General features: G+C 42.5%; 1 protein-coding gene across 1 annotated transcript; it reads right to left on the reverse strand.

The window, feature by feature from the left end:
• Positions 1-350: 350 nt before the first annotated feature.
• LOC146629996 (NADH dehydrogenase [ubiquinone] iron-sulfur protein 8, mitochondrial-like) lies at positions 351-16,333 on the reverse strand. The gene is made up of 8 exons (XM_085356735.1): positions 16,266-16,333; positions 15,630-15,684; positions 14,073-14,138; positions 13,660-13,749; positions 12,519-12,627; positions 12,054-12,117; positions 6,844-6,972; positions 351-3,016 (listed from the first exon to the last, which is right to left on the reverse strand). The coding sequence occupies exons 2-8, from the start codon at positions 15,670-15,672 to the stop codon at positions 2,885-2,887; spliced, it is 633 nt and encodes a 210-aa protein (XP_085212861.1). The 5' UTR covers positions 15,673-15,684; positions 16,266-16,333; the 3' UTR covers positions 351-2,884.
• Between the last annotated feature and the right edge of the window lie 4,566 nt (positions 16,334-20,899).

Below are 20,899 nucleotides of genomic sequence, written 5' to 3' on the forward strand. Positions count from 1 at the left end.
TTTGTGGAGCGCCAGCCACTCATCTATATCCCATCTTTCAGGCACCCATAGATGGTGTTCCTGAAAAGAGGTCATTTTAGTATAATGTTGGAATCATTTGGTCCATACACAGCTAAAATATTCCTGGTCACTTTGACAGCTGTGATAAACAGTATACTATGTTTGATCTGGTTATTATAGTCAAAATAGAAATGATGTGTTTTGACTCAAATATAAGGCATATAAAGTCATATTAATGAGACATACATACATCATAAATAACAGAAGTTCAAAAACTTTAGTTGATAAAACAATCTAACATGACAAGAAAGGAAATATATCTATTATTATAGCTTTTATGATGAGTCGTAATGAAACAGTCATTTTTTAACTGTGAACACAAAATAGTTTAATATAAAACGAACACAAGGGTTAATTAAAGTAGTACTGCACATAATTAGAAAGATTCAGTTGTCCCTTATTCTCCCAGCAGGGCATCCAACAGCCATCAGAGGGTAGGTGTTGTGATGGAAAGTTTCTAGTTCATTCTTATATGTATTAGTAGGTGCTTGGAACTTTTTGTATTTCTTAGGTGAGTCTGTGTGTCAATATGACCTGGTGTAACTATGCTTAACTATGTTTCACTATGTTATCTGCTTACTGTTAGGGCATAGAAGGATGAAATTCCCAGGGAAACCATATTCCAGGTGCTTCCTGGAATATGGATAGCAGGAGTTGCTCCCTGCCCAGCGAGGGTTGAGACAAGAAGCTGTTGTAACTGTAGTGATGCACCAGGAGTTGTGTGTGAAGGTATAAAAGAGGCGGCGCGACGTCTCAAGGGCAGAGCTATCCTGACTGCATAACTGTGATGTTTGCAGTCTGTTTTCTCTCTTGCATCCTGTAATTAAAAAGCTTTGGCCACAGCTGACCGCGTTGCAGACTTTACTAACAGGAAATTCCAAGACAGTGTTCATTTCCCAGATCTTGTTCTTCAGATTTACCTGACTGTTTAGGACTATCCTCAATGTTTGCAATGTTGCCTTCTGCTAGTGCAGTCCCCTCAGTTGTGACTACCTTTCCTCTCTTTGTTACCATCCAAATACACTTCTCCAATCTGAATGACATTCCAGTGTCATTGTTGTAGATCCTAGTCGTGTCAGTCAATATATATCTCATTCACTCGTGGCATAATGCTTGATGTCATCCGTTCTGCAGTTGGTAACCACAGCCAGTTTTGTTAATGCTTCTAATCTGGGCTCAATCAGGTGATTATTTATGCTGCAGTAGATCAAGGCTGCTGGGGGATTCCCAGGGAATGGACTACTTCTTCTTCACTCACCTTTTTTTTTTTTTTTTCACACTGTGTGTATACACTACTGTTCATTTAATCAGTTATTTTTAATCTCTGGCTGTTTTCCACAGTGGTTTTTTGTCCCATCTCCCCTGCCCTCATTCCTAGTTGATCGCAGCAGATGACTGGCCTCCACTGAGCCTGGTTTTGCCAGTTTTCCTTCTAAGGCTACGTTCACACTGCAGGTCTTAATGCTCAATTCCGATTTTTTGATCAAATCCGATTTTTTTGTCTCCTCGTTCACACTACAAATAAAATGCGACAGCAAACGCGCTCTAGTGTGAACGCTCAAAGCAGCCCGCATGCGCAAAAGAAGACGTCACACACAACGCGCTCTGTTTAGACCCAGACCAAACAGTATTGTTTGACTGATGGCCCTTAATATAAAGACTTCGGACTTTACGTTTCCCAATTTTTGCTTTAAGTTATTTTGTTATTTACATAATAATGTAGATAACCTAATAATTATCCTTATTGCTGTTTTAGAGAAGCGGTGCTTCAAAGGATAGTTGCAGATTTCTGTCAGAATCTGCAGATTATACAGTACAAATAAAATGTTCACGTTGTCTTCCCAACAGTTTCACTGACATCTACACTGGATGGCCAGGAAGCGTTCACGATGTCTTCTCCGGAGCTGATAATTGGCGTCTGTCTTGTGTCAGTGACGTAAAAGACGGATTTAATGCGACCTGACCGATCACACAGCAGTCGCTTTCTGAGACATCGGATATGTATCGGATTCAGTACCACATACGAAAGTGACCCAGATCGGATTTGAAAATATCGGATTTGTGCCGTTCACACTGTCATACCATGATCGGATATGGGTCGCAAATAGGATTTGATGCGCTTTCGCCTGCAGTGTGAACGTAGCCTAAAAGGAAGCTTTTAACATAAAGCTTGTCACCAAGTGCTTGCTCATAGGAGGTCGTCTGATTGCTGGGGTTTTCTCTGCAATATTGTAGGGTCTTTACCTTACAATATAAAGCACCTTGAGGCGGCTGTTGTTGTATTTGGCATTATATAAATAAAAATTGCATTGAAACATTTTCTGTACATCGTTTTTCAACACTTGAAACAAATTTCTCCCAGATGGTTCTTTATTTGCTTGAAAGTGGAAGCAGCATGACGAACATACAACTCACTAGATGATAATCCATGCACCCTTACACTGACAGTGAAGATGAAATCCAGATTGCAGTCTACCCTCGGGGTACATGCTCAGACTGACATAGCTTGACTCAGTCTACATGTTATTAAATTCAATTTCCACACAAAGTATAGTCTTCATTGAATGATAATATACTAGACCAGGCTGTGACAGCTTTAGACTCCTTACACAAATAGCCAGTGGGGTATTGATTGTTCTACAATAAATATCGAATAATATGATACTGAGGATATTTATGTTATGTTTAAAATAAGAATGGACAACAAAACTAAATCTAAACTGACCATCCATTTCCTCTGGGTTTGAGTCAAAATGTGTGTGGGGCGCAAAAGATGGTTTGTGTATACTGTACATTTGTACACCTGCATGTCTGTGTGTGATGTCTATCGATATAGGTAATCAGCTTGTATGTTGGCAGCAATCTCTGCTTCCCACTTGTCTCCATTGTTGAGGAGCTTTTCCTTATTGTAGAGCAGTTCTTCATGAGTTTCAGTAGAAAATTCAAAGTTAGGACCCTGAAAAAAAAGGAAAAATGGATTACAACAGGTCTGCAAACACGAGGAGAGGAACCGAAGAAAATAACAGAAACAAAACGTGGAGAAAAGAGACCGCAAAGAATAAGAATAATGAAAGCACAAACAAAAAGATAAAGATCTTTGCAATAAAAATTACTGCCAACTTTTATTATGACTCTGCCCGTATTTCAGCCCTTTTCACAAAGTGTAACTAATTAAATATTCTTTTTTGGGGGGGACTTTAGTCGATAGACAGTGATGAGAGGACAGGAAAGCAGGGGTAGAGAGAAGGGAAGACCTGGGCCGGCCGCTCCCAGAATATATTTCTAAAGGTGATACTGACATGAAATACTCATTAGAAATCAGTAACAACCCATCCAATCTACAAACGCAAAAAACTCAAACCACAGATGTTCATATATTACGTGTAATAATGAAAAAAGTATTAAACATGCTTTACTGAAATTTGTTTTAACACTTTGTGCAAAAGCCTTTGTTGGTAAAACAGCTTCAAGGCTCCTTCTGTATGGAGAAACTAGTCGCAGGCATTGCAAAGGTGATTTTGGCCCATTTTTTTTTATATCCTGACGGTTCTGTGGGCCCATTCTATGAACTCTTCTTTCCATAGACTTTTAGTTTGATTTAGGTCATGTGATTGGCTGGGCCATTCGATTCAATTCAATTTTATTTATATAGTGCCAAATCACAACAACAGTCGCCTCAAGGCGCTTTATATTGCACAGTAGATCGTACAATAATAGATACAGAGAAAAACCCAACAATCATATAACCCCCTATTAGCAAGTACTTTGGCGACAGTGAGAAGGAAAAACTCCCTTTTAACAGGAAGAAACGTCCAGAACCAGGCTCAGGGAGGGGCGGGGCCATCTGCTGCGACCGGTTGGGGTGAGAGAAGGAAAACAGGATAAATACATGCTGTGGAAAAGAGACAGAGATTAATAACAAGTGTGATTGAGTGCAGAGAGGTCTGTTAACACATAGTGAGTGAGAAAGGTGACTGGAAAGGAAAAACTCAATGCATCATGGGAATCCCCAGCAGCCTACGTCTATTGCAGCATAACTAAGGGAGGATTCAGGGTCACCTGGTCCAGCCCTAACTATATGCTTTAGCAAAAAGGAAAGTTTTAAGCCTAATCTTAAAAGTAGAGATAGTGTCTGTCTCCTGAATCCAAACTGGAAGCTGGTTCCACAGAAGAGGGGCCTGAAAACTGAAGGCTCTGCCTCCCATTCTACTTTTAAATACTCTAGGAACAACAAGTAGGCCTGCAGAGCGAGAGCGAAGTGCTCTAATAGGGTGATATGGTACTACAAGGTCATTAAGATAAGATGGGGCCTGATTATTTAAGACCTTGTATGTGAGGAGCAGGATTTGGAATTAACTTCTGGATTTAACAGGAAGCCAATGAAGGGAAGCCAAAACAGCCAAAACATGTACATGTGTATATATATATATCCTACCAGCACATAACAGCAGGGTGCAAGATGCTAGTAGGCAAGGCATACGTGGAACACCATAACCAAGTGGCCGGCATAGTGTACAAGAACATCTAATCCTACCAGTGGCTGGACAAAGCTGGACTGAAAGACAGCACAGAGGCACTAATCATGGCAGCACAAGAACAAGCTCTGAGCACAAGATCCATAGAGGCTGGGGTCTATCACACCAGGCAAGACCCCAGGTGCAGGCTGTGTAAAGATGCCCCAGAGACAATCCAGCACATAACAGCAGGGTGCAAGATGCTAGCAGGCAAGGCATACATGGAACGCCATAACCAAGTGGCCGGCATAGTGTACAGGAACATCTGTGCCGAGTATAACCTGGAAGTCCCGAGGTCAAAATGGGAGATGCCCCCAAGGGTGGTGGAGCTAAGATCCTGTGGGACTTCCAGATACAGACGGACAAAATGGTGGTGGCTAACCAACCGGACATAGTGGTGGTAGACAAACATGAGAAGACGGCCGTAGTGATCGATGTAGCGGTTACGAATGACAGCAACATCAGAAAGAAGGAACACGAGAAGCTGGAGAAATACCATGGGCTCATTGAGTGCAGCACGGAGAAGATCTTGGAGAACGCACGGCTGCCGCGAATACTCAGAACAAGACATCTGAGTGAAAAACTCGATTACATCTGGAGGGGCTAGCTCGAATAACACCTTTGAGCGCAAATTCGATCACATCTTGGGGAAGTGCACTGCGGTCGTGAGTTCTCAGAACCTGCTCTTTGAGCAAAAAGAATGACAACATCACGGAACGTAAGTTTGGATAACATCATAGAAAGCTCACGGCTCTCCAACGGGAGATTAAGAGACCAGTGTTGGACTGTTAGAACAGCTTTGAAATTCATATGAGTTGTTTGCACTAAAGGAAAAACCATCATCACTTCATGCGGAGACCCCTTCGGCGCCAGCTGCGGCCTCAAGGCTGGAGCTGAACAAAACACCCTGACAACAACTGTGTTTAGACTGTTCCCCCCATTCCATGCAAGGCCACCTGGGTTGGCTGGAAGACTGTTTACCTAGCCTGGCGGGGCGAAGGACACTGTCTCAGCTGAACTCTGGACACACACACACACACACACACACACACACACACACACACACACACACACACACACACACACACACACACACACACACACACACACACACACACACACACACACACAGATCACCCCTCCCTTTCCAAACACCTTCGATGCTTGTGCCCTACTGGGGAAGATGGCAGTCGACTGGACCAGCGCAGACATGCTGCAGGAGCGGATGCCCTGTCTACACCGGCTCTCTCTTACCCTTTACCCACCCCTGTTGCTTGTCTTGTGTTTCTATGGTGTATTGATAGTCATGTGCTTTTTGTGCTGAGATGTTTTTTCTGTTATCAAACTGTTCTCCCACTAGGAGCTCAGTCTGAGTGGAGTTTTTTTTCTCCTCCTCTTACCTCATGTTATTCATTTTCGTTGTTTTTTTCCTATCAGCCTTTCTGACATGTCTGTGACATGATGTTTGTGTAAAGTTGGTCAGAAGGTTCCTTTGTAAGTGCGCATGCGCCATTAGCGTGCTGCCTGCTGTAACCCTAATTTCCTTCGGGATTAATAAAGTATTCTGATCCTGAAGAGCTCGAGAGGATGTGGAGGGTGAAGGTAACGGTGGTCCCCGTGGTAATCGGAGCACTAGGTGCGGTGACTCCCAAGCTAGGCGAGTGGCTCCAGCAGATGCCGGGAACAACATCGGAGATCTCTGTCCAGAAGAGCGCAGTCCTGGGAACAGCTAAGATACTGCGCAGGACCCTCAAGCTCCCAGGCCTCTGGTAGAGGACCCGAGCTTGAAGGATAAACTGCCCGCAGGGGTGAGCTGGGTGGTTTATATATATTTAAAAAAATACATGTAACATATAATGTAATTGACCTTAGAACAGAAGAAGCTTCTCGGATGAGAGGTGAAACGTCTTCAAGCAACTTAAAGAAGTCCAGACGCTTTTCTTTGCAAGCTCCTTTGACTAATTGCAAGGAGGTACTTCTGTAGTCTATTGATTACTAGATAGTGGAAAAGGGGTGGGATTAAATAAGCTTATGCTTCTTCCTGCTCCTTTTTGAACATCAAAGTTATTTGTAGTTGTGGTTGCTCGTTTTCCTTTTGTTTTGCTTTGTTTATTTATCTCTTTTTATTTCTATGTTGTTGTACTTTTTCAACATGTTCAAAATAAATCAATCATTCAATTAATCAATCAATCAATCAGTCAATCAATCAAACATGCAGTGGGGCTACCCACACTATCCAAGACTGTCTATGTTGTGGAAAAAGACACACCTCTACAATGGCATCCACAGGACATGCCTCCTGACAGAAACCGCAGTAGATACATTTGGTCATGTCAATGTCGTAGCGAGTTGTCCTCCTGCTGCCATCAGCACGCGTCTCTGCCTCTATGGTGATGGCCTGGAAAGGAAAATTGTTAGTGATGATATCAACAGCGCTATCTGGTATTTGTACTAATAATGAATACAAACATTCATTCCCCAGTATACAGTACTGTGCAAACGTCTTGACCCTCCTATCTTTTCTTTTGTTTGTGTTTTTTGCTTCCATGGAGCGATACATTCAAATCAAGGCTCTACTCTGATCGCATCCTTAATGAGTGGTCTTGAGTAATAGTTCTCCAGGGTTTCTTTGGACATTACCGTTAGTTTCGGGCTATAAGCCACTACTTTTTGCACAAGCTTTGAACCCCGCGGCTTTTCTATGGATCGTCCATGATTTTTGTGATATCGTAAGAGGATTTGTTTTGGTTGCTCCGCTGTTGTACGGCACTACGTTGCCTGGTGGAAGGGCATGTGATCATTCAAAAACCCTCAGTATGGCAAACAAAAGAAATGCATATGATGCAGCTTTCAAATTAAAGGCAGTCTATTTGGCACTCAGCAAGGGAAATAGAGCTGCTGCACGTACCCTTGGTATAAACGAATCAATGGTGAGACGTTGGAGACGAACTGGCTCTGTGCAAAAAGACGAAAAAAGCTTTCAGAGGAAATAAGAGCAGATGGCCCAAACTTGAAGACTGTATTGAAGACTGGGTGAACACGCAGAGAGCAAACGGGCGAGGTGTTTAAACTGTGCAGATCCAACTAAAAGCCAAAACAGTCACCAACGAAATGAAGATAGAAAATTTCAGAGGTGGGCCATCCTGGTGTCACAGATTTATGAAACGAAAAGGACTGTCCATGAGGGCACGGACGACTGTGTGTCAGCAACTCCCTCCCGACTACGCAGAGGAAAATAACAAACTTCCGCTAATTCACACTAAGAAAGATAAACGAATATTCCATCGGACCGGACGAGATCATAAACATGGATGAAGTGCTATTGACGTTTGACCTGCCCCCTCACTAGGACTGTTAACAAGCAAGGCGAATCAACCACCACGGTGAGAACCACTGGCCATGAGAGAACGAATTTCACTTGTGCGCTGGGCTGCACAGCATCAGGGTTTCAACTTCCGCCAATGGTGATCTTTAAGCGGATGACTATGCCAAGAGAAGAGATCCCGAGCGGCATCTCTGTTAAGGTCAACAAGAATGGGTGGATGGTGGAAAGCGTAATGAAGGAATGGCTGCAAGAGTGCTATGGGAAGCAGCCTGGAGGATTCTTTCGCCAAAAAAAAAAAAAAAAAAAGCGTTGCTTGTTTTGGACAGCATGAGGGCCCATATCACAGATTCTGTGAAAGCAGCCATTAAGAGCACAAACTCGATTCCAGCTTTGATTCCTGGAGGCACAACGAAGCACCTGCAGCCACTCGACATCAGTGTGAATCGTGCGTTCAAAGTAGCACTACGCGTTCAGTGGGAGGATTGGATGACGAGCGGTAATAAATCATTCACCAAAACTGGTCGCATGCGAAGAGCAAGTTTTGCCCAAGTCTGCCAGTGGATTCTGACAGCGTGGAGAAGTGTAAAAGCATCCACGATCACCAAAGGATTTCGAAGGGCTGGACTGCTGCATGATGGAGAGGGGGACACCACCACTGCCCTTCAGAGGGTTTTCGACTCCGACACTGACGAGGATTTCTTTGGTTTTGAAAGTGACAACGAAGGGGAGTAGCGGAGAGTGGATGACGAAGCCATCCTGAGCCTGAGGACTTTATGGGTTTTAGTGCGCAGGAAGAAGAGAAAGATGGTGGTGAATGACTGACTTTTCTTCTTGTTAAAGCCGTGTTACTGCACCTGAGCCTAAAAGGTAGGCCAAATCTCTTTTTCTGGTGTGCTGTAGGTTATTGTTATGTACTACATTTGTTACTCGTTTATAAAGCACAGCACATGTTTCGTACTTGTAATTACCGGTACTTGTGCATATACGTAAAAAGTTATGCAAATATGTACCGGTAACTTGTTTTTCAAAATATTAATAAAAGGGATGTGGTCCCAAACAGCCATCTCTTTCCTGACAATCCCCTTTGTGCGCATTCTCGTACATATGGTAAGTAAACATTAAAACACCTGCGGCTTTTAGTCAGGTGCGGCTAATGTATGTACAAAACAGGATTTTCCCCTAATTTTAGCTTGTGCGGCTAATATTCAGGTGCGCTTTTTCAGTCCAGTCCTTGACTGAAAATGACTTTCAGAGGACAAAAGTTTTTTAAGACACTTTTAACACTGACTTTTGAATCATTCAAGCAATAAAAAGGCACCTAACTCCTGGGAACCAGTGTTGTGTCTACACACAACAGACAACTTAGCAACAAAACAATTTTAGATTGCATCCTTTCAGCCTGTCACATAAATCCATTATTTAGTCCTATATTTCAAAGACAACAGTTTGAGAAGCATGAAATACGATTTTTACAGCAACAAGATTAGTTCTAAGAACTGCTAACCAAGAACCTGGCATATCTCAGCTAAGTGGGCTAAGCTTTGAGGAAATTGGACAATTAGGGGACAAAAAAAAAAAAAAAAGTGGCAGGTATCTGAAAGTCATAAAAAAATCCAGCATAGACCTGACACATGACCTGATAGATGCATCTGACTCCCGTGGTTCACCATCTACTGTTTGCCAAAGCCTCAGAATTGCTCGCAGTGGAGGGTGGCATCCAAAGAAGAGCTTTAAATGCCCTTCAAGAAGCCTGGTGAACCATTCCTGAAGACTGCTTAAAGAAATTACACAAAGAGAATTCAAAGCTGCTCCTACCAAATATTGATTTTCAAGCTCATTAGAATTGTACAAATTATGTTTTTGACTTATCTATTGTATTTCCATTTATGCTCGAACATGTTTGAATAAATCTCTGCACATATTTCCAAATTTCCCAGCAAAATACAAAGAAATGATAGGTGGCTCAAGACTTTTGCACTGTATCATATACATGTTCAGTTATACAGTTGAGGTCCTGTGAGGACAGTTATGCTGCAAACGTATCTATAGTAGGGCTGCCACAAACGATTATTCTGATAGTCGACTAGTCACCGATTATTTTTGCGATTAGTCGACTAATCAGATCATCATCCATTGGACGTAAAACGTTCAGCTTATTGCACCAGCAGCATCTGCTCTTATATAACTATCATTAGCTTACAGCTTTAAGTGTTTAAGCTAACTAAAAATAAAGACAAGATGATAGTTTATTAAATTTTAATGAAATTTGCAGATTGTTTCGGTGAAGTTTAATAAACTCCTTGCTATCTAAGATATAACAGGACACCAGAGTACTTAATGGCAAGAAGGCAGCGGGTCCAGATGGCATCAGCTCGAGGGTCGTCAGGTCCTGCGCGGACCAACTGTGTGGGGTGATGGAGCACCTCTTCAACCTGAGCCTGAGGTTGGGAAGAGTCCCACAGCTCTGGAAAACCTCCTGTGTTGTACCAGTGCCAAAGACTTCACGCCCCAAGGACCTCAACAGCTACAGGCCGGTGGCTCTGACATCCCACCTGATGAAGACCCTGGAGCGGTTGGTCCTGGCTCAGCTTCGGCGCCTAATAAGCTCATCACTGGACCCACTTCAGTTTGCCTACCAGCCTGGCATTGGAGCGGATGATGCCGTCATTCACCTCCTACATCGTTCCCTCGCTCACCTGGAGACCGCTGGAAGCACTGTGAGAATCATGTTCTTTGATTTCTCCAGTGCCTTCAACACTATTCTTCCCTCGGTTCTAAAGGACAAGCTGGTGAACTCTGGAGTGGACCATCACCTCACTACCTGGATCCTGGACTACCTCACCGACCGACTTCAGTATGTGAGGACTCAGGGCTTTGTGTCGGACAGGGTCGTCTGCAGTACGGGGGCCCCACAGGGAACGGTTCTGGCTCCGTTCCTCTTCACCATCTACACTGCAGACTTCTCCCACAATTCCACCCAGTGCTTCCTGCAGAAGTTCTCTGATGACTCTGCAATAGTCGGCCTCATCACTGATGGGGACGACAAGGAGTACAGAGGTCTGACCCAAGACTTTGTGGACTGGTGCCAGCTGAACTACCTCCAGATCAACGCCAGTAAAACCAAGGAACTGGTGGTAGACTTCCGCAGGCACAAGCATTCTCCACTGCAACCACTGAACATCCAAGGTATGGACATTGAGGCTGTGGACAGCTACAGGTACCTTGGTGTTCATCTGAACAATAGACTGGACTGGACTCATAACTCAGACGCCCTCTACAGGAAAGGGCAGAGCAGGCTGTACCTGCTGCGGAGACTCAGGTCGTTTGGAGTGGAGGGCCCACTCCTGAAGAAATTCTATGACTCTGTTGTGGCTTCTGCTATCTTTTATGGCGTGGTCTGCTGGGGCGGCAGCATCTCTGCTGGGGACAGGAAGAGACTGAACAGGGTGATCCGAAGGGCCAGCTCTGTTCTAGGATGCCCTCTGGACCCAGTGGAGGTGGTGAGTGACAGGAGAACGGCGGCTAAGCTGTCATCCCTGATGGACAACATCTCCCACCCCATGCAGCAGACTGTGACAGCACTGAGCAGCTCCTTCAGTGGGAGACTGCGGCACCCACGGTGTGGGACGGAGAGATTTCGCAGGTCTTTCCTCCCCACTGCTGTCAGACTCCATAATAAAGACTTTAACTGATCAAGCACACACATCCATACATATGCAATAATACTAAGTGCAATAATCCTATCTGTCATTGTTGTATTTTTACTCAGTTGTATATAGTATTTGTATTTGTATTCTATTCTTATCTTATTGTATATTTATTTTATTTTATTCTACTGTATATAGTATTTTATTTTATTCTATTCTGTACAGTTGTGTACTGTATTTATTCTTATTGTATTCTAATTTTTGCCTCATAACTTTTGCACTGTCCACTTCCTGCTGTGACAAAACAAATTTCCCACGTGTGGGACTAATAAAGGTTATCTTATCTTATCTTAGTAAATTCTCGAGCATCTCACAGTTCTGATAATCAGCTTTTGATAGTCGACGTAATCGTGACTAGTCGACTAATCGTGGCAGCCCTAATCTATAGCCAAAGTTGTTTTTACCTCATTCATATTTGTTCACATAGGTATGACTATTTGTTTATACCTGGGCAGGACAGATTGCTTCACACAGCTTGCAAGCAATGCAACGCTCTTCTCCTGAGGGATACCTGTTTTGACACATTCCAAAAACTTGGTGAGGTTTGATTACTAATACAGTGTCATCTCAGAGCCTCCTATAAAATCTCAGATGTATGGAGGTGTTTTCAGATACTATTCAAAGATGCTAATAGTTTAGAAAAAAAGTTAAATCTAAAAAGTTACAATGTTTTTCTTGCATTGCATATGATCCTCCTTATATAAGAAGTTACTGGTCGATTTGTTAAACAGACACAAACACACTGTATTGTGTGTATGTATATATATATATATATATATATATATATATATATATATATATATATATATATCAAAGCACCAATCAATGACTATCAAATTTATTATTCTGACATCTTATCATTGCTACCAATCATATTACACTGACTGGTGTTTGTCAAATAATCATCCTCACCTGCGCAACGCATGTTCTCCTCTGAAGCGTGGCGACAGTGGTCCTTTTTCAAACGGGTAGTTAATGGTGGCAGGCTCTCTGAACAGGTAGCTCATTGTCATGCCTAGACCTGGCATTACAATAAAACCACATTTTCAAATGAGAACGCTTACAATTATTAACACCTCCATGAAAATTTTATGCATCTGTATCAAAAAAAATTCCCCATCTATCAAAAAAAAAATTCCCCATCTTTTATCTCTCAAGCTCAGGTCCCCTGACAGAGGCCTTGGAACTTGAAGGTCATGCACCCTTGCTGTTCCTAGGACGGCGCTCTTCTGGACAGAGATTTCAGATGTTGTTCCAGGGATCTGCTGGAGAAACTTGCCTAGTTTGGGGGTCATTGCACCGAGTGCTCCAGTTACCACTGGGACCACTGTTACCTTCACCCTCCACATCTTCTCGAGCTCTTTTCTGAGCCCTTGGTATTTGTCCAGCTTCTGATTTGCTGTCATTTAGTATCACTACATCTATCAGTACAGCTGTCTTCCTCTGCTTCCCTACCACTACTACGTCCGGTTGGTTAGCTATCACCAGTTTATCCGTTTGTATCTGGAAGTCCTACAGGACCACCATTTTGACCTCGGGACTTCCAGGTCATACTTGGCACAGTATACTATGCCGGCCACTTGGTTATGGCGTTCAAAGTGTGCCCTGCCTGCCAGCATCTTGCACCCTACTTATGTGCTGGATTGTCTCAGGGGCATCTTTACACTGTGCTGTCTTTCGGTCCAGTTTGCATCTCCTCCTTTGGCTAGCTTATTATCCCAGCAGGGTACCTGATCATGGGCAGGGATTAGGTGTTGGTGGTCGGTGACGTATTGGAAGATAAATTGACGTTCCAGACCCAGTTTTGCTGCTAACTGCTTGAGGTTTTATTTCAAACCATTTACCATTGAAATGTAACATCCAGATGCACAGAATCAACCTACTGGGACAAAAACGTTAAAATATCATGGGGGGACTAATGTTACCCTCATCTGTAAGATAACAAATACAAAGAACATTTTCCATGAAGTGACAGTACCCCAACTACTTCCACTGGTAAAGGAAAACACAAAGATCCAATTATTCGTACAGGACAGAGAAACATTCAACTGACCTCTGAAGAGCTCTGTCCATAGCAGTGTTTGTGCTGCTCTGTCTGTGATGGACTTCATGTCGACAGGGATCTCCTGAGCATTCACATACTCTTATGTAGACAAAGAAAGGAACACACACACACACACACACACACACACACACACACACAGCCAAAACAAAATAATGGTAATACGCCCAATTTACATGAGTGTAAACTGTAAAATATCAGTGTAATTCATAAATCTTTTTTGTTTTTTCATCAAGTGAAGCTGAGTACATCCTTCTTCAGGATGTAAGAATGTGAGGAAAGCCCAACTAAGGAAAACATCCTGAACTAAATTCTAAAACTGTCTGAAGTCCATGTGTGAATGAAAATATCGTGGTACAGCCTCTGAAAGCCCTTGAATTGAGTTGTGTTGTAGCAGCACTTACTGAATCCGTCCCTTTGTGCCGACACACTGAAGGACCTTGCTAGATTCTGGCTGGCCACAAAAAAACCTGAAGGTAAAAACATTTCAGAAAAGATAAACAGTAAACCTACTACAATGCAGTCAACTTGACACTACAGGAAGCAGTCTAGAGTGGAGTAATACAATAGAATTTTCCATCAACACAGAGTATAAATCTTTCTCACTTTTAGCTTCTGTCCAGAAAAATTTAAAACTCTTGTGATGGTAAATGAATTGCTAATTATATTGCCGTTTTCTATTCTTGCCTTACTACTGAGCACTAAAAGCACTTTAAGCTTGTACTGTTTGCTTTAATTATCAGCATTAAACAACAACTAACTAGCTTTTATTGTCTCTTCACTGAACCTAGCAATAGTTATGGATATCACAGCCTAATCTGCACCAGTCAAATATAATCCCTTACATTAAATAATACAACAAGACTACAAACAAACCAACTTAGTCTACATTCCAATAAAGTGAACAGCCTATTGTTGTCATACAACACTGATTTTGAATAATGAAATGTTTATAAATCACTTTGCTTTTCAAGACATCTCTTTATGGTAAATACCCAGATGACATCAGCAACAGAATAATGTTTCCTCTCCTGTCACCTCTTTCTTACATCTCTCTCTACTTCCATCCATCCATCCATCCATTCGCTTCCGCTTATCCTTTTCAGGGTCGCGGGGGGCGCTGGAGCCTATCCCAGCTGTCATAGGGCGAGAGACGGGGTACACCCTGGACAGGTCGCCAGTCTGTCACAGGGCCAACACACAGAGACATTCGCACTCACATTCATTCACACATTCACACCTAGTGACAATTTGGATTATCCAATTAACCTATCCCCACAAGCTGCATGTCTTTGGACGGTGGGAGGAAGCCGGAGTACCCGGAGGGAACCCACGCAAACACGGGGAGAACATGCAAACTCCACACAGAAAGACTGATGTTGGAATTGAACTCAGGACCTTCTTGCTGTGCGGCAACGGCTCTCTCTACTTGTAAGAATGATTTTATCACACAATAACTTCCTTGTAAAAACAGAAACGTTACCTTTAGGTAGCAGAAATATTGTGTTAGAGTTAAACTTCAAAACTACAGTTTCCTTATTGAGGTGTTTGACATTACCTGCTACTTCTAAAGCTTAAAAAAGCATTTAACGTGATAATGCTCACTCTCATTCTGTGCTAGGGCTAGGCTGCAACTTTACCGACATCTGTATACATCAGGGGTCCCCAACTCCAGGCCTCGAGGGCCGGTGTCCTGCAGGTTTTAGATTTCACTCTGGGTCTACACACCTGAATCAAATGATTAGTTCATTATCAGGCCTCTGGAGAACGGCAAGACATGTTGAGGAGGTAATTTAGCCATTTGAATCAGCTGTGTTGGATCGCGGACACCGGCCCTCGAGGCCTGGAGTTGGGGACCCCTGGTATACATAAATGCATGACAGGGGTGAGAAGTAAGAAAGGATATGTGGCAACAAGGCTCTCTGAACTGTTGAGTGAATAAGAATGTAAGGCCGTCATACCTGGCCTTGATGCAGAGTAAAGTACACGCAGTGTTGCAGCCATCACGTCCTAAATCTGAAACCAGACATCAAAGTTTATGCATTAAGGTGTAATAGTTGAAAGAGAACACAACGTGGATAACATTAACAGATTAAAGTTCTTTTTTTTTTTATGGGGGGGCACAGGTAAGTTATGCCATATGAAACAATATGCATGCAAACGTTTATTAATCCTGTATTGTTACTTTCTAATATTAGATGTAATGTACAATGCAACATATCCTTTCTAGATTACATAACAATACCAACATTTGGAAATAAAAGTACTTCGGCAGAACGCGATAGTGACAGTGACTACTAAAACACACACGTCATGACAAATTGACAACCAACTTCCCATCATTTAATACACAATAAATACTAGCAGAGTTTAGGTTTGCCTTCCAAACGGAACGTAAGCGATTCTTGCTAAGCTCACCTGTTTCTTAAACTAAGCTAGCACTGAATAGCAGCCGATTTGTAGCGCACATTGTCAAGGACTTTTGCACATTTCCTTTTAGCTAAATTGCTGTATCTATATCCCATCTTATATTAACCGAGCATGACGCCAAGTCAACAATTCACTGTCATAAAACAACTTGGAAATTGTTTCTCTACCTTTAAGGTTTTTGAAATGACCGACACGTCGGTACTTGGCCTTCTGAACCACAACAGCGGACGATTTGAGGAACGGACCCGAGATTACAGGAAGTTACACGGGATGACGTCACGAATACGTTCGCAAAGACGAAATGCTGCCCTCATGAGGCGCTAGAGTGTAGGTGCACCTGACATTAGCGCTTCAGTTCTTACTGGCAAAAAGAAATTAGGTTCGTCAGACGTTTTTCTAGTCTGAGCACTACACAACCTCATTCACCCAAGCACTTTTTTATATGCTGTTTCTATGCGCCTTTTGTCTAAAGCATACGAGCAACATGGGGTTAGTATCTTGGCCAGGAATATTTGGCATGCAGACTGGGATCAAAACACTAACGTTCCGGTTAGATGACCTGCTCTTGCTCTACCACCTAAGCTACAACCACCCCTGTAATAATGCAAACAGAGTTGTGTTCCAGAGGACTACACATGGCTGCTGTTATTAGCGTTATTATCATTACTTTATTTTATTTATTTAGAGGAAATAAATTATTTACAGCTTAAGTGGTTGAAATTCTGTTGTTCCCTTGGGACTACGTCATAAAGCTAATAAAGACAAAGTTTGTGGTAGAAACTTACCTACTGAAAAAAAAAAAACAGTTAAGATAAATTAATAGTTCTAAAAGGTTTCTATAAGGTGAAGTCATCTGTTTGCTGGGAATACTGTGAGGTTCTGTGGACTGAGACTCAGATGGAGCAGAGGATTTATCCAGAGCAGCTCGCATAATTACAAACTTTTCCACCATAAGACCCTGAACTCTCTAAGTAACAGCTCATCTGTTGAGATGTACAGTGGGGCAAAAAAGTATTTAGTCAGCCACCGATTGTGCAAGTTCCCCCACCTAAAATGATGACAGAGGTCAGTAATTTGCACCAGAGGTACACTTCAACTGTGAGAGACAGAATGTGAAAAAAATAAAAATAAAAAAAAAATCCATGAATCCACATGGTAGGATTTGTAAAGAATTTATTCGTAAATCAGGGTGGAAAATAAGTATTTGGTCAATAACAAAAATACAACTCAATACTTTGTAACATAACCTTTGTTGGCAATAACAGAGGTCAAACGTTTACTATAGGTCTTTACCAGGTTTGCACACACAGTAGCTGGTATTTTGGCCCATTCCTCCATGCAGATCTTCTCGAGAGCAGTGATGTTTTGGGGCTGTCACCGAGCAACACGGACTTTCAACTCCCGCCACAGATTTTCTATGGGGTTGAGGTCTGGAGACTGGCTAGGCCACTCCAGGACTTTCAAATGCTTCTTACGGAGCCACTCCTTTGTTGCCCGGGCGGTGTGTTTTGGATCATTGTCATGTTGGAAGACCCAGCCTCGTCTCATCTTCAAAGTTCTCACTGATGGAAGGAGGTTTTGGCTCAAAATCTCACGATACATGGCCCCATTCATTCTGTCCTTAACACGGATCAGTCGTCCTGTCCCCTTGGCAGAAAAACAGCCCCATAGCATGATGTTTCCACCCCCACGCTTCACAGTAGGTATGGTGTTCTTGGGATGCAACTCAGTATTCTTCTTCCTCCAAACACGACGAGTTGAGTTTATACCAAAAAGTTCTACTTTGGTTTCATCTGACCACATGACATTCTCCCAATCCTCTGCTGTATCATCCATGTGCTCTCTGGCAAACTTCAGACGGGCCTGGACATGCACTGGCTTCAGCAGCGGAACACGTCTGGCACTGCGGGATTTGATTCCCTGCCGTTGTAGTGTGTTACTGATGGTGTCCTTTGTTACTTTGGCCCCAGCTCTCTGCAGGTCATTCACCAGGTCCCCCCGTGTGGTTCTGGGATCTTTGCTCACCGTTCTCATGATCATTTTGACCCCACGGGATGAGATCTTGCGTGGAGCCCCAGATCGAGGGAGATTATCAGTGGTCTTATATGTCTTCCATTTTCTGATGATTGCTCCCACAGTTGATTTTTTCACACCAAGCTGCTTGCCCATTGTAGATTCACTCTTCCCAGTCTGGTGCAGGTAGTGATGGCCCGCTTGAAGCTGACGCTCCGGAGCGTGTGTCGAAAAAAACAACACACTGGTTCAGAAGCACTGTGTCGAGGCTTGCTTCGTTTGGCAAAAGTCACGTGACCAGTGACGTCCGAAGCTTCATTACGCACGTAACTGCTTCGGTACCTGATTCAAACGGATATAAGGAAGTGAATCATCCACGGGATTCGTGGAGTGTGTTGATGGTGACAGAGAGCGAAGAGGTGATCATTCCACTGACAGATATGGAGCCAGCGAGGAAGAGAGGACGTTCTGGCGTGTGGGAATATTTTGAGTTGATTTTGCTCAATTCATTTTATCTGCCGAAGTGAAAAACTTGAAATGTCCAAAATCATGTTTTCATAATGTAAATATCATTACAGCATATGACTTTAGGAACACTTCCATGTGAATTAAAGCTAATGAAGACTACAACAATGTATTTGACACTATACGTACATTACATTGCTACACAGTTTAGAAAATCATTTTGTTTATTGTTTTTAGGTGATAGTCTGCAGGACCCAGGAATACCTGCATATCTACCAGCTTGCAGTGTAGTTCCTGCACTCCACAGCCTCTTCTGTTCCATGCAAGTGGATTTTCTCCAGGGCAGGAGAAACTATTTCTAAGAAAAGAAACAGACTCAGCCAGCGCACAGTAACACTCTTTTTAAATGTAAATAACAAAAGGGCTACCTTACATTGATCATGTTTTTACTTTGCAAGTTCTTGATTAGGGATGGGTTTTGATTATCGCTTTTCTGATTACAATCCATGCTAAATTGAATAAAGTGATATTGATTCATTAAAATCCCGTGTCGATTTGTAAATTAACGTTATTATGCCTGAAACGCCAGCATCTCAGGTTAAACCTCACAACATGTCGTCAAACACCATACAGCTAAAACAGTAACTGGGAGCAGGTTTACGGATTCTGCATACAAACGTGAACACAGAGCGCGGACCCGACGCGTCAGAGTCAGATTTTGGTGCGTCGTCGGGTCCGCGCTGTGTTTGCCTCTTTTTTTTCCCGCTGGCTTCTGCAGCTGCAGGTTTCATAACTCTCTGTTTACATCTCTAATTAAGTCTCACATGTGTCAGCTTTCTTTTAATAGATACGAAATTATGGATATATACTGTTAAATGATCAGAATTGTAATATTTCTGACTGAGGCAAAACTTTCCAGATTCCAATCAAATTGAATCGGATCCTGTATCGAATCAAAAATGATTCTACAAATCAGTGACGATGCAGCCGTACTCAGCTCCCTAAGCATTTTCCCTTTCCAGTTCACAATCAATCCCACCCCTAGGTCAAAAATATGTATAGGAATTGGCCTCATCTAATATTTTGTATGAACCTGTCCAGCTGTCCAGTGATTAAACGACAAGTAGATGGAGGCAGGACTTCACAGCAGGGGCATACTCCATAATGTGCTGTGCATTCTCATATGTATATTATATATATTGCTCACTTATTGTATTTACCAACATCAAGGAGTTATGAGCAAAGAAAGGCCACACCATAGTGCATGTTTAAATAGGGAAAGTTTATTGATCAAAATGTATTACGCAAATACGCATTACATTTTTTTCAGCCCCCCAATCGAGAAAACAAAACCAATTACATGTTCAAAGCAACGGAACGGTGGCCCAATATCAGAGAGAACTCCACTCTTGAGTGAGCAGCGATGATTGAGCAGTCCGTTTTATTTTGCAGATTCAAGCTGCTCTTCAAAATTTTCACCACCAGATGTCACCGGAGAGGACTGTGTTGAAAAGCTTCGAGTAATGAACCGTTTTTCAATACAAGCTTCAGTGCTTCGGAAAGCTTCATTTGGCCATCACTAGGTGCAGGTCTACAATACTTTTCCTGGTGTCCTTCGAAAGCTCTTTGGTCTTGACCATGGCGGCGTTTGGAGTCTGACTGTTTGAGGCTGTGGACAGGTGTCTTTTATACAGATGATGAGTTCAAACAGGTGCCATTCATACAGGTAACGAGTGGGGGACAGAAAAGCTTCTTACAGAAGACGTTACAGGTCTGTGAGAGCCAGAGATCTTCCTTGTTTGAGGTGACCAAATACTTATTTTCCACCCTGATTTACGTATAAATTCTTTACAAATCCTACCATGTGAATTCATGGATTTTTTTTTTCACATTCTGTCTCTCACAGTTGAAGTGTACCTCTGGTGCAAATTACTGACCTCTGTCATCATTTTAAGTGGAGGAACTTGCACAATCGGTGGCTGACTAAATACTTTTTTGCCCCACTGTATACAAACACCAACATTCAGATGAGCTTTGAATGAACCTTGTGTTATATGTGGTTCTTTACAAAAGAAAAAGAAAAATAATTCAGGCTTAAAATGTGCCATCTCATCAAGATCAAGTTTTTCAACATGTTACAGGAGTATATGTACTGGAAAAACCAATTAACACATCATCATGGACACAGTGTCATGGATCATTGACTTAAATATTTCATTTCATTTGTTAATTGCTATGTGAAAAAAATTACATGAAAATAATTCAGTGAAATTTTGAGAAAATTTCAAAGACTACTAAATGAAATGCAGTCTTCTGTCTCCCT

Source organism: Diplotaxodon limnothrissa, linkage group LG6, assembly GCF_057381915.1.
Source record: "Diplotaxodon limnothrissa isolate DT_005_m linkage group LG6, D_limnothrissa_male_GT1.1, whole genome shotgun sequence".
Classification (NCBI taxonomy): domain Eukaryota; kingdom Metazoa; phylum Chordata; class Actinopteri; order Cichliformes; family Cichlidae; genus Diplotaxodon; species Diplotaxodon limnothrissa.